The sequence below is a fragment of the Molothrus ater genome, chromosome 1, assembly GCF_012460135.2.
Source record: "Molothrus ater isolate BHLD 08-10-18 breed brown headed cowbird chromosome 1, BPBGC_Mater_1.1, whole genome shotgun sequence".
NCBI classification, from domain to species: Eukaryota; Metazoa; Chordata; class Aves; order Passeriformes; family Icteridae; genus Molothrus; species Molothrus ater.
Window position 1 is genome coordinate 23,229,761 of NC_050478.2, and position 15,008 is coordinate 23,244,768.

The 15,008-nt window shown below is 37.2% G+C and overlaps 1 protein-coding gene across 7 annotated transcripts in view; it reads left to right on the forward strand.

The window, feature by feature from the left end:
- Window positions 1-15,008, forward strand: part of CDK14 (cyclin dependent kinase 14) — a 440,286-nt gene that overhangs the window by 145,386 nt on the left and 279,892 nt on the right. For all 7 annotated transcript variants that reach the window (XM_054516107.1, XM_036406938.2, XM_054516108.1 and 4 more), the window contains one exon: window positions 3,531-3,593. In XM_054516107.1, the coding sequence (XP_054372082.1) occupies window positions 3,531-3,593 (63 nt within the window). The remainder of the gene's footprint in view (window positions 1-3,530; window positions 3,594-15,008) is intronic.

The window sequence follows — 15,008 nt, forward strand, 5'->3', positions numbered from 1 at the left end:
TAAAGGGTGTATTGGTTGGTCTATTTCTTCTCTTTGTTTCAGTATAGTTTTATGTTATTGCCAATATGTAATTGTATCTTGAATTTTCCTTTAGGGTATCTATTTTATTAGATCAGGGTGGTGACTGCAGCAAAGACTCCAGTGTCAGAGTATGGCAGACTGTATTGGCAGCCACTCTTCCACTTGGGAAAACACATTGTTTTCCACCTTCAAAACAGCATGAAGAAAAAGACTCCATCTATATAGTATAAATTTCATGGAATACATTAAAAAAATGCTTTCATCCAGCTTAGTCTCTTGTTTTTTTTTTTTTTTCTAATGCTTTCCTAAACTTGTATTCGTGTTGTCTCCTTCAATGTCAGTTGTGCACACGAGCACTGGAGCAGACACTTTGGCTGCCAAAAGGGAAAACAGGTTTAGAAAGAGCTGTCTCTGCAGCACTGTCAGTTTTCCTAGCTGTACTAATGTTTAATTCAATGTGCATTCAGTCCCTACCTTGGGAAAGAGGAGCAGCTGAGGCTGTCTTTGCTTTGCTGCCACCTTCTTTTTTTTAAAGTGGGGAGCAATGTACTCTAACACTATTAGCTGCTTCCACAGTTCTTCCCATAATGTTTTGTTACATGTATGAGAAAGCCTCTTAGTTTTATGAAAGCAAATTGTAGAAAGATTTGAACAGAAAATATATTCAATTTCTCTTCCCCATCTGAATGAAGGTTTGCTACAGATTCCTGTAGTGTGTGTGTGTAGGGAAAAAAAATAAATGCCAAAAGACTGCAGCACAATTGACTCTGTAAGGTTTCCAGGATTCTGAGGAAATTGCTGCTTACACTGACTTTCAGGTAGACGTGTTCAATCAGTTTTTGTAGGTTTTGGTGGTTAAACTGATGGCAGAAGGTTATATCAGGATCCCAGTTGTTTTCATCCTTGGGGTAGGAAGAATAAGCTAATGATGGATAACACAAACATGATGATCATTGATGTTTCTGTATGGAGAAAATGCATCCAAATAGTAACTGAAACATAAGCATAAGAAAATGAGGTTATCCTCACCATTTGTTACAAATATATATAGGAAATAAAATATATGAGTTATTGCTATTCCTATAGTTGTGGCTCTGAATAAGATGAAAAGCTTTTGGTGAATAAAAACGTGCAGTTAGTGTGGGTGGACAGGTGGGGCTTCAGGAAGGGGACCTTCAGAAGGGACATTGGGTTTGTGTTTCTCTGATCTGGTTTCTGTCAGCTGACTGGTTGCAAATTGTAGAAATCAACAGAAGGTGGAGGAGGCAATAAACCTCCCACCTACCAGGTTATCTGTTGTTCACAAAGGCTGAAAGATTGAACTGAGGGCAAATAATAATTCCTTGAGCCAGCCCGTGTGATGGAGCGTGCTGTGCTCAGGGACCACGATGGCTGTGAGGATGGGACAGTGCTTCCCTGGCCACCCTAATGGGCTTTCTAAAGTGATATTTCAGGCTTTTCCTCAAACATCTGTTGAGCACTGCAGGTGCTAGCACTATTCAAACACTGGCATGTCTCATGAATAACAGATAGCCATTAAAATCAGTGGATTCCCACAAATTTCTTGTTTGACACCAGTCAATCACCTGTAGTAATGGTGTTTCAGCTGATATTAAGGCAGATTCTTGTGCTGGGATTAGTACTCAGAACATGTTAGTTTATTAAAACAAATGACAAGGTTAGCTGATGACTTTAAGTATGTTTTCTTGGTGTTCATACAGTAAACAAAACAAAAATGTGTAATGTGGTGATGTGTACTGAAGGTTGGCTGGTCCATGGTTTATTGATGCAGTCCCAGAAAGCTTCATTACCACCACAGTCAGTTAAAACACAGAAGACAAAATAGTGCCAAATACTGTGAATGAAGTAGAGCATGGAAGAGGAGAATGGGAGAATGGAAGAGGAATTTGTACCTTAATGCTAAAGATTCTACAGAAATGAGGAATAAGTTCCTAAACTTAAGAATCTCTATGCAAAATGTGCTTCTTTGACACTAGCAATTCACTGATAGAATATTTTTAATTAGTCTGAAAATTTTCTTTGTAAATGCATTCACTAATTTGTAGACTGTAAATTGAATAATTGCTGTCTGTATCTTGCATTTTGAAATAATCTCTGTTCTGTTGTATGTAGTGTGGTTTGCCTGTTTGAGCATGCTGTTCATTTTGGGATTCAAGCAATTTCCTGTAGTCAGGGCTCTTGCTCTCGTGAAGCCATGTAAGAGTTCATGAAAATAGTTGTGCTAATGCAGAGCCTAATAATCCTGTGCGCCTTCATGTCTTTGCAATGTTAATTCCACATGCACAATGTGTTTTTGTAGTTTGTGATTTCAAAAGCAATTACGTAGGATAGTTGTGGCTAGAAGAAATTTTGTGTCTTGGGTGTGAACTCTGCTATGTATCTGCATAACTCTGCAAAAGAAAGCTAGAGAATACCTCCTGGTTTGGCAAACGTTGCACAGAGACACCATTCTGCTGTGTGGAAGGCAACTTTTGTCCAAAACTCTCACTTTGAAAACTGCCTGTATTTATATGGGCTCTTGTGTATGTGAGGCAGGTATTGCCAAGTAGCTTTTCAAGGAATGTTGGATGATTTTTACCAGATGTGTTCAGAAACCAGATGTGGAAGGCAGAGTCCGTCTCTGAGTATTTGCTGGTTAATCAAGTGCATATTTTTGCTTTTTTTATTCTGAACATAATTCCAGAAGCTGAGTTGTGCAAGCACATTAGAGAAGCAACATGCCATTTGTCTGAAACTCTGCTGCTGAAGTGTAGAAATGTAAGAGAATTCAGAGAAAAGTGTTTCCATAGTAAAAAGTATAAATATTTATTCATTAAAAATAACATGAATCTATGCATTGCAAACCTTCTTTTTTTTTTTTTCCTGAAGAGGTTTCTTGGGGTTTTATGTTTGCAGGAAATATAGGTAACTATGAAGTGAAAACTTAGGTTTGAATTTTCCATGATGTTCTTTTCTAAAGTATCTGTATTTAATGGCTGTACATGTCCATAATATGTGCTTCTTTTTGAGTTGGAAAATACCATTCAGTACTCTGATATGCAATGCCTTTCAGCTTTATTTTCTAAACCTTTAACCCATCTTAATCTAGAATCACTATAAAATTATATTTAAAGGGCAATGTTATAATGTGAACAAGGGGAATTGAATGTGAGATTCTTCCTTTAGGTTCATCCTCTTCTGTCTAGATAGTATCTTTGTGGTGCTGATGCTGTCCTTACAAGTTTTAGAATGGTATTAAAATTCAGGTAATTAATCTACCAAATGCAGGGTGTTAGAAGAAATATTAATTTGCAATTGTTGAATATTCATATCAGTTATCAAGGCTGTTAAATGAAATTAGTGTAAAGGTACAAATGTGTGTTGGCACTTGTGTGGCTGAAAAAAAAATCTTATTTTCCATTTGTTATGTCCACTCCTAAGTAGAGGGGTATTTATTACTGCAGTCATATGGATATTAATATAGTTTTCTCCATCTGACTTTCTTTTAGCACACTGATTTATGTCAGTACATGGACAAACACCCTGGAGGGCTTCATCCAGAGAATGTGAAGGTAAGAGTCAAAAAGAGCACACATTCAAACATCCTGCAAATGCAGTAGCAGTAACTTTGCAAAAAATGTCATGTCAGTTGTTTCACAGAAACTGCTAGCTAAAGGGAAAATGCCTGGCATATTAACTGTACTTTTAAATATTTGTTTTCTTTGAAAATAATTCCAAATTCAAGTATTTGAGCATTCCTGCAGTAGAATTTCTGAGGTTTGTAAAATTGACTCAGAGCCAAAATATTTGAATGCTGTGAATGCTGTTAACAGTGTTGGTAATCCCTCCCCTCCATTTAAACATTTGCTCTTAAGACAATACTGCCCTAAAACCCCAGGGTAAACATGCTTTAGGCTGTCAGTGCTAGATCTTCAGTTAGGTAAGTTAGTGTGGGTTCATCAGGTTTGAGGGAACTGTAATTAATTGTATTAGCTGAATGTCCTGCTTTTTTGTATGAACATATAAAATCTTCCTTAATCTTTTTGCACACTTTCTTGGATGAGATCAGCATTTTCATAGCTGATTTCACTTTGGAATTTTTTTTCCTTCTAAGGTAGATACTGAGAATCATCACACAGGAAAGAGAGAGTTTATTAACAGGATTTAATGGAAAGGTAGATGAGTAGAGACTTGATGCAGTTTCTCTTTGAGAAGTCAGCCAAATGATTTTAACATATTCTGTATGTCTGGTGGGCTTCCATTTCATGTTGTGTGTGTATAGATCACTCAGATGATCTTTGTCTTGCACTTGGACATCAGTCCCATTGTTCTACTTTGCAAGTGTTTAACTCTTCACTTGTCATACTGGGAACTTTATTCCAGGATGTAACTAACTGAAATGTAAAAGTTCATGAAAACTGTTTTTTTCTGGAAAAGCCAGAAAGCCTGTTTGGTTAAAAAAAAAAAAAAGAAATTTAAAAGGAGTAAAAAGAGGAAGTATTTTTTCTTCTGCAATAGCTGATCATTGTTGCACATCATGTAGCTTCATTAATTTTCTGTGTTCTTTGAATGAAAAGTGGCATCTACAACATATGAATTTCAATAAGAATTACTGCTATCTAAAAAAATAAGGAAAATTCCTCCTGGATATATTTGGGAAAAAAAAGAACCCCAAAACAAACCAATACACTCACAGAAGATGAGTGTAGCACTAAAGGGGGTGAAGTAGGACCTGTTTTTGACCCCTGAAACTTCTGAGCTTTCTTCCCTGCTCAGTTTCCTACACAGAGTTTCAGGTGTTAAATGTGCTTGTTAAACCAGGGGGTTGTGTTTCATTTCCCCACGTGGATACTTTTAACTTCATTTCTCTGAGTTTTGGGATAAATGAAGACTGGCTATTAAGATTCTTTGTGCTGCTTCAGATTTGTAAGTCTTGCTGCAAGGCTGCAGTGCTGTGTACCTCAAGGTCTGAAATGCAGTAGTTGTTGTAGCCCTGCTAAAAAAGACATAATAATTCAAATATTTGTACTTTTATATAACCACATTGGGCCCAGTGAGCTTGCCTTTGAGGAGGATGGATATAGACACATTGTTTGACTTGCTGGTACATCACTCCTCTGAATCCTGAGATACCTGTCATTTAAAACAGGAGCCTCAGAGGGAATGGCAGCAGCAGCATTTCCCTTTCAGATTTTGCTGCATGTATTCCTGTGGCTATCTGTACCATTTGTCAGTGCTCAGAAACACCTTTGAAGCTTATAGACACATTAGAAATATTTATTTGAGTAGCTAAGTGTAGAATCCTGATGTACTGCTCGTTTAAGTTTTTTAAATTTCCAATGGATTTTTAATAAGAGTGGGAGGTGGCGGGTAGGGGAGAAAAGAAAAAAAACTTGGAAGTTGGAGTAGATGAAACTTCAATCAACAGATGAAACATGAGCAGTCCCATTGAATAATTTACTCTTTTTTTCTCTTAAATAATACTGATGAAAATCAGTGATATATATTTAGAAGTCTCTCTTGCTAGGCCAGCAACAAAGGCTAGTCCTAATCATGCAGTAATTACTAAAACCAGGCATGATGATTTGAGGTCCTACCATTTTAATGAATGAATCAGCCTGCTTGGGAATTTCAGTGCAATACCTGCTCTCAAGGCTGAATTAAAAATAGCCCAAGAAAGTGATTTCTTTGGCTGGGAGGACAGAAACCCAGTCACATATGCTAAAAATTCCCAGACTTTCACCAGCATGCCAAACTAATATCTTGTGCTGCTCTTTTGTTTCAGAGGAAGTAAGATGGTTATTTCATAACCATTTCATTTTAATGCTTTGTTGTGCTGTACTCCGTTTGTTGACTCATGCAGCTGGGGATCTGAGACTTTAACACCTTGTTTTGGTTTTAGCTTCTGGACAAAGTTGTCTGGTTCCACAGCTGATTTCTAAGGGTTAAACTGAGCTATATGAATTAGCCTTCTCTCCCTGCCAGCCTCTTCTTTCTAGAGGTCCTTCAGTAATTTCACTTTTAGTCAGACTTTTGGACCCTGCTTGTTCAGAATCAGTAGTTATGTGATCCCTAAATCCATTTTAAAAGCTTCCATTCAAGCAATTATATTCCAGTAGCAATAAATTAGTCTTGGCTCTCTGGGGCAAGCCATTGATGCTCTCCCAGCATGACAAAAGACCCCCTGCCTTTTAATTTTGTTCTTGAGGGAAGTATTGCCTATTGATGGATATTCCTTTCTGGCTTGTTGCCAGTTATTATAAATACAAACCCACATAAGCACACATCTTTCTTTTTCCAAAGAATATGTACAGTAGTTCCTGTTAAACAGTATTTTATAGGAAGGCAGATGCAAATTACATCTTGCCTTCTATAGAATAGCTTCAGCTTAATTATATTTCTGAATTTTCTCTGTATTTGCAAGGTAAAAACAATGCTTGTTCCCTCAGGCTTACTTTTAAATGAAGACTCATAAATAGAATAAAAATCTAAATTACTTTGATGGACACACATATTGTTGTCCCCTCAGGTACTGTGCTTGACATTGTCTTTCTTTGTGGCTTTAAATAGGCTATTTGCTGTCACTTAACTATTTTAAATAAAGACTGAGCAGGATATTGTAAGTATGTGTAAGTATAAAGAAGAATGTCTCAGCTGACAGTTATAGAAGTCCAGGGACAGTACACTTAGGCAAATCAAACAAGTATTAGGTTTAGCATTTTTATTGGTATGTCTGTATTGACACATAATGATTCCAGGATTTTATAATTTGTGGGTGGAGGCGCAAGTCTTACAAATAACATCAGGCTTTAAACCCTTCCAGGAATTTGTGTGTGATGCTGAGATATTGTTTTAAAAATGCCTGGCCCTGGTAATGTTAAACCAGTCATTCTGATAACATAATTGCAGTCAAGTACCTGAAACATTTTCATCAGCTTGAAGGGAAATTGGCATAAAGCAGTTGTTTCAGTCCATATATTCTGCAGACTCCATTAGGTCCAAATATACAATTATTTTCCTCTTTGGCAGCCAACAAACTTGCCTGTCTAGCACTTATATATAACTATGTATTCATATTCTGTGTACAGTGTTAGAGATATTGAGGAAAAGGGTAATCAGTTAATAATTCCCTGCGTAGTACACATGGCCTCATCTTCTCCTGTCTGGTTTAAAAGATGTCTTTCTCAGTTTTTCCACAATTGAAGGCAAGCAATAAATCTTAAATACATGGCCCCACATATAATTATGTTTCTGCTGGAAGCTACTGCTGCAGCCCTGTCCATGACTGGAAATAGGAATTGATTTATATGTGTACTGTGTGGTGCTTGCCAAGCTGCAAAATGTGCTATTGCAAACTGAGGTACAAGATTTGCTCCTGACTCTCCCTGTGCTGTTCCTCCTGGCATAGACTACTGAAATCTGTATTCCTGGCTGTCTTTCCTACAGATGTTGCAGCCTTTAGAGATAGTTCATGCTCAATTGGAACATCTGGATTGCTTCCTACAGCAGGAACTCTAATGGGTCAGAGCAACTAGCTGACCCTATCAGTGATATTTTTTTGTGTTATGATCTTCATTCTGATTTATGTCCCTTTCTAGCTGGTACAGGGCTATTTCCACCAGTCTTTTTTCTTACTTTCTTGGTTCTTCTGAGCCTTTGTTTGCAGTTGTCCATAAATGGCTCTGGTTTTGTAAATTCATAATTTAAGTGTCTTTTTATTTGTGCATTTCAGCATGTCCTGTGAAAATGTAACTGTTCTTAGCTTCTTCTAATATTTGAAATATCACCTTTATTTTAACTTTGTGTTTTACTCCACATTACTACATTCCAAATAATGCACATAAATTCATCTTTATGCCTTGATGCATTTATTTTATAATTGAGTTTGTTTACTGTAACTCCTATTACTGGTAGAATAAGTGGAGCAAAGGCTTGCATCTGTCATGCCTGCATTGCTTGTTTGCGTCCCTGCCTTAAAAAAAACCTATTAATGAAAGCTGATTTGCTTCTTAATCAGTGATGCTGCCTTGAGATAGTTGAAGTCTTTTGAGAAAAGCATCCAGAATTTTTTCCCTCTGCCTTTTTTCTTCTACTTGCAGTGTTAGAGGTGATATCGATTTGCATGAGTATTTGGCAGAAAAAACCCTCATCTCTGGCAATATAAAAAGACACTTGCATCTGACCCACTGTTCCTTAATCCAGGAACGCCAGTCTGAATGACAACAGGTTTTCAAGCGGACAAAAACTGTCCCTGTCTCTTAATTGCTTGCAAAATCTTTTACTCCAGGCAACTTGGAAGCCTCCTGTAGTCTGCCGTGACCAGAGGGGGAAGGAACTTGCAGTTTGTTCTTATTCTATCTGATTTTTCTGCACTGATTTGTTCTTCTCCCTGGGCACCTTTTCTCTTCCTAGGGCCAAAATGTGTTAAGAAGAAATAGGCAAGACCCTCTTGTTGAGCTTTGCATGCAGGCAACAAGAATATTCAGCCTTCTCCCAGGAGCCTTCAAGACTTCATCTCTTACCCATCTCAATTCTGAGCCTTCCTTTCTCCTAGGAAGCAGGGTATAGCAGTCTCCTGGGCATAATGAATGGGTATTTTTGAAGCAAAACCTTAACTAACTAAACCCTACCCCCACCAGAATATTTTAAAATGTGTTTTATCACTGCAATACTGAGTCAGGGCAAAATGAGGATTGGGATTTGGGTACTAAGTTTCCTAGGGCAGCCCAATAATCTCTGTAAAAATATGCTTATGTTTCAGCAAAAAATATAATTAGTTTGTCTAAAAACTATAAAAAGATATTTTAAAAGGAATGTATTAGACATTAGAGTAATTATTGACACATAATGGGATGCTGCAACATTTTTCTGTGCTAAATGTTCAAGAAGAGGTCAGTAAACTTTATAGCAACTATATAGGTAAAAAACCCAGATATGATAAAAATAATGCATTTGTTAAATCAAGGGTTTAATGGTCTCCATAAAATTGGAGAATATTTTATATTATTTATATATTATATTATATATTTTATTTTATAGTATTTTATATATATTTTATTACTATAGTAATATTTTATACTATTTATATTGTATCACCCAGTGATATACACTGGGTGTTAAATGATATTATCTGAAATCTCTGGAACTTAGTAATTTATGGTATTCATGTATTCCTTGCTGTAGTACTGTGAGCATTGTCCTTAACTAATGGTTGCAGTTGTTAAAGTTGAATCTGTTTTTGTCAGATGAGTAATTTTGGCATTTAATAACTAATGTGAAAATTAATAATCTGAGTCAAAGCCATAGGGTAGTTGTCATCTGATGTCTTCTGTAAGCATTAATATTTATCACTGAACTGATTACAGCTTTAGGATGGTCTGAAGCACAAAGGGCAGGGAAGCATTCAGAACATGCAAGGATTGGGCAGCTCCTGTGTCGTATCCATATGAGGTTCACTGCACTTAGGTGAAGCTGCCTGAACTTTGGCAGTAGCAGAATGTTGCACACTGCCTCTTGTTAAGCAGTAGCTACATTTATTAATAGTAAGATACAAACCCATGTGCTTGTTAGAAAAGCATAATACCTGAAAAGTAGGATAAAAAAATGCTTTAGGCTTTACGTTGCAGTTGTGCTAACAATGTAGGCTTCCCCAGCATGTTTTTTCTTTCTATTGGGTGATTGTATCAACATCTCTGGCATGGACAGGAGGTTTGTGCTCCCCCTTTTCTGTGGGGAGACGTTTGTTGGATTGCATGGGCAGTCCTGCATCCCCATGTGGCAGAGACATGTTACATGATGTAGGGGAAGCTGTGGTGTGTGAGCACCTGTGTGTAACTAGAGGTGTCCAACCAGGAGGTTGAGTGCCATAGAAGTAGGTGCACAGGAAGTAGACAATGAAACTGTGGTAGTAGATCCAGCTGTGATAAATTTTCATGTCACTGACTCACTGGGGTTTGAAGAAAACAGTCTTTGACTTTTAGGTGAAAACCTGCTGTGGTAGTCCTTTTAAATTTATCTATTGTTACTGGAAGCAAATCGAAACTAATGGCATGCTTTTGAAATCTCTCTCCTACTCACTAAAATTGGTCATGCTGCTGATGTGAAGTTGAATTAAAAGTGTATTTCAGCAGATATGTTAAGTAAGAAGTGATGCTGTTTAATGTGGTTGAGAAGGTGCTATTTTTCATTCCTCATTCAGTGAATAAGCAGGTGTGCAGCAGACAGAATAATGTTATGCCAAATTAAGGTCGTCTTTTACACATGGCATTGAAAATTGATTATTTAAATTAGACTTTTTTGTTATCAGACATTAAATATAGCATCAGCATTTCACTCTACTTCATGTCAGTCTTGTCACTTAATGGTTTGATAATATGCACAACTGTGAATGGTTAATGCAGAAACTTCATTAGCATGTTAAAATTCATGCTAGAAGAATGTCACTTTCATAAGTGCACTTGTAATTTATTGTCTCTATGGTCTTCATGACTCACATGGGCAAGAACACATGTATATTGTAGGGAGAACATGTCAAGATTTTTAAAATCGGTGAGGCAACAATTGCCGCTGTGACCTACTTCAGCATGGAAGTGTGCTGATGAAAGGTAAAAAAGGAGATTGAATTGAATTTATTTTTGCTTTTGCCATTCAGAAGTAAAAACCTGAGTCTTCCACTTACTGAACCTTAGCAGATGACTACAGCTGATCATAAGGGAGTGTCTTTATACTCAGTTAATTAAGCACACCTTCTTCATTGCAAATGACTGTAGTAGTACCCAGAGGGGACAAAAAATGATTAAAACAGCATCAAAGAGAATGGGAGTTAGCAAATTAACACACCCCAATCTCTTTCCTTTGCAGTTCTACTGGAAATAAGTGGGAAAATCTATATATACACATTTTTAAAGCAATGATGCAATGAACATTTCCAGTGGCTGTATCATATGTATTTCTGTGTGACATTGCCTTAGTAAGACTCTAGACTCTTGTGTAAGGAATGCAGGAGCAAGTTAGAAGCCTTTATAAAAACACTGGATTGAAGTGGATTGTTTTAAAATTCTTTTGGAGGGAACTCAGTTGATTCCAGGGAAGGCAAATAGGAGGAACCTTTTTGTGAGATAAATCTTATTATGATCCTGAAAATCCTGCAGAATCAATTACCTAATAATTTTTATTCAGATTTTCCTTATTCATACAGATGCAAATTTGTCTCAAGTCAGTACTTTCTTCCTGGAACTTCTGACAATTTAAGCAACAGAGTCTACAAAACTTTGACCTAAAAAGTGCAGTATTTCCCTGGGTATTAGTTAGAAGTGAAAACTGGATTTTATCTTGTGGTTATTATCCTGGTTTAGAAGAGGGAAATGACTAGCAAACCAAGAGTGATAAAAAGGATTGTGCTTGATGAGGTTTTGACATGACAGGAGAAGTCAGAGGGACATTTCTCATTGCTTCTGTGATAGTGCATATTACCAGGTAGTTTTTTCTAGTATAATGATTTAAAACAAGTAGTTCTAAGATTCCTGAACAGTTTAGTGAACCCAAATGGAACTGAATAATGTGTTTGGTTCTGTTTATTTCCAAGGCTGTGAGATGGCACTGTAGTGATTTGTTACCTCCTTTTGCCATTTTAATTAGCCAATAATGTACAGAAGCCTGTACTGTCCTCTGGATGATAGGGAGAACTTCATTGGTTGCAAGCATGAGATACAATGTCCCAAGTTTAGTTTCTTTTACTGATATTTTTTAGATTTGATGGCCTAATAAGACTAAATATGATTTTATTGATGCTGAGTACACACTTGGGAATTCAGATGACTGTGTGATATCCAGGCTGTGTGCTTTGATATGTAGGGCAAGCAGGAACATTTGTGTAATCAGTGTTGGGTGATAATAAAGCCTGTGTGGTATTGTGTATTATTTTTCAAAAGTAGCTATACTAATAGAGCAGTACGAGCTTGCTAAAGGAAAGATATTAATTCAGGTTTAATTTCAGCTTTCTTCTGAAATCATGTTAACTCCTGTTCCAGATAATCTCAGCCTTTTTGCAGAGCTTTGCTGCCAAGAGAGCAGAACCAAGAGTTTTGTGCATCTTCTGTAAGATAAAAAGTTCTTTGTAGCTTTCTAGTTCTGTGTAGTTTTCTACTTCTGTGTCCAGGGCCAGGTCCTCTATTCCCAAAATGCAACATGAATTAAGGGAGCTCAAATGAAGAAAATAGTTTAGAACTCCCTCTTTGCCATTACGGAAAGTCTTAAAAAAGGCCCCCACAGGCATCGTTATTCTGTCCTTTTGGCAAGCATCCTTTCTTCATTGGGGTCCTCAGTGCCTCAGCAGAGTCTGTGTGGAAATGGTACATTTTCCAGAGAATCTCCCTAGGCATGTTATGAATTTCTGCTTTTCTCTTACCCCAGTATCCTTTGCCAGAAACTCTCTACCATATCTGGTAATGGAGGGCAACTGTGTGGAGTCATCTGAGTACTTTACACAGATCACTTGTACACGAGTGTTCCCCTTCAGCCATAGACTGGAAAGAGCTTTCTGAACCTAAGTCAGTCAGTGTCAGCTACTCTCAATCCCACCCTTTAGATGTGTTTTGCATTGCCTGTGTCAGTGTCTAACTCACAAGCTTGTTCAGAGGCCACCAGACAGTGAAGCATTCTGCAGCACGTGGGCCACCAGGCAGCCATTGCATGTCTGCATGTAAGGCTCTAGGTTGTGCACTCAGCCAGACTCATTAGAACACGAGGAAAGCTGGGCTCTTCATCCACATAGCTACGAGTCTCAGAAAATGTTGTATTCTAAAACTACTGCGGGCACTTGGTCAAATGTTGCATATAGCTCAAATGGTTATCCAGGCATTACACTTGAAGGACTGTGTAGGTGCTAGCTCACCCCTTTGAGGGCTTTCTCTTGTATGGTTTAAGAACTGCTAATGTTCTTTTAATATCACAGTCCATAAACCCTGAATTAGCTTTGACCTGCATGCATTTTTCTTGCTGACAATGAAAAGTCTTCGTTAAAATATGCTGCTCATTAAAGTGAGAGCTGCATAACAGTCTGGGAAAAGAGGTATTTTTTTTATGACTGAAAGAAATAAGCAAGTCTTGAAGCCACAAATGTTAAGGTTTTTTTGTCTGAATGTAGTGTTGGGCTTCCTAATATTAAGCTTTGCTGAAAACATGACTTCTAGGGACAAATCCCTGTCCTGTGTTCTGTCTTCTTCAAACACAATGACCTTTGGCATTTTATGAGCCTAATTTTATTATCAAAACCTTTGTTCCTACTAATAAACTAGAAACTGTACACAAATGATGTCTTAGTGAATGATGTCTTAGTTTATTTATTGCAGGTTATTCAATACCTATACAGCCTTGTATGACCATGCAAATACTAAAATTACCAACATAAAAGGTAACGAGCTGTGAATCTGTCTTGATTTTACCATCCCGACCAACCTGTTGAAATACATGATGAATTTGCCATTGACTGCAGCTGCCATCCTGGGGCCTTGGGAAGTGGCAGTTCCATTGCTTGTTTAAAACCCCTGGAAAAAAAACCCAGGCTGAGGTTTCATGGTGATTGGAATAGAGTGAGGTGGTGGAAGGATCAAGATGAGAGTATGACCATAAGACGTATGTAGATTTCAGACTGGGTATATGGGTAAGGATTGACAGTTCCTCATCTAGGATTCATTTTTGTCCTTGTGAAGTTAATGCAGACAATCTGGAAAGAAAATGGGTTTCTTAGAGAAGGCTTTCCTCAAGATCAGGGGTATGAACTTGACTGTGAGAGGGCAGAAGTACTTTGTGAGGAAGCAGAAACTTTTTTTCAATTCATCTTTTCCTTTTGTGGGCTGGGAAACTATTGGAAATGGAGAGGCCTCCCTTGGTGTTTTCTCATCCCAAAAAATCTCAAAGGGCCAGTGGTTTGCAGAATGCTTTGCTGCCAGATTTTAGGCTTGTGTTCGCGTAAATCTTTTCACATTTAAATTATAAAAACAAAGGGGAAGAGAAAAAGAGAAAGCAAAAGAACAATATTTGAGTTTACCCTGTAATGAATTCAGGAAGTTTTTTTTTCCCCTTCTCTTCCATGAGCTTCCTCCAAGGAGGTGTGAGTGAATTAATTAACTTTTGGAGAAGGTACTTAATGAGTACAGCATGTCTACAAGTTTGGAATAAAACTACATTCCAAAGCTGTCCTCAAGAGCAGATGTTTATTCCATTTAGCTGTGAAGTGTTGGGCATTTTTTTTAGCACATTATGTCAAATCACTTGACTCTTTTCACTAAAGCCAAGTGAAAGACATTAATAAATATATTTTGAGTTATTATAAAGATTACAGTGCTGTAAGCTACCATGATAATTGAAATTTCTTTGCATATTTAAAAATAATGTTTGAAGTTAAATGCTATTGATTTATCCTGGCAAACTGGTTATTTTGCCCATCTTTTTATTTTAAAAAATGTATTATTTTGAAGTAATTTAATAGAATTAAATTGATATTTTCAGGCTGTAATGAAAACTATTCTGCTTCTTGCTCTTATTAAAATAGTTTTTATGTACTATGAATTCCACTTTAACCACAATTCAAAAAGGAATGTGCATGTTACTTATGACTTTCCTGCTATTCTTTGTTCCTGTACTTTGCTCTTAGGTTTCCTCAGCACACTGTTAGACTCTACCCTGGCAAGAAGGTGATTGATATGGCTCTTTGTGCCCTGGCTAAATAGCTAAACATAGAGTGCATTGTGTCGGCACTCAGGGAAAAAAATGAAATGCAATTAAATTCATTTCACCTTCAGTAACATGACATTTCTGTTTCTTTCATGTCAGCCTTTATTCTCTTCTATAATCAGATTTTGTAACCCTTTTTATAATGTCTCTTCACTTCAGTAATCACTGAATAGGATGCTTGTTTTGCAAGTTAATTAGAAATTCTCGTGTGCCTGAGTTGACTTTTTCCCAATCTTTGGGGTGGTTTCCACATC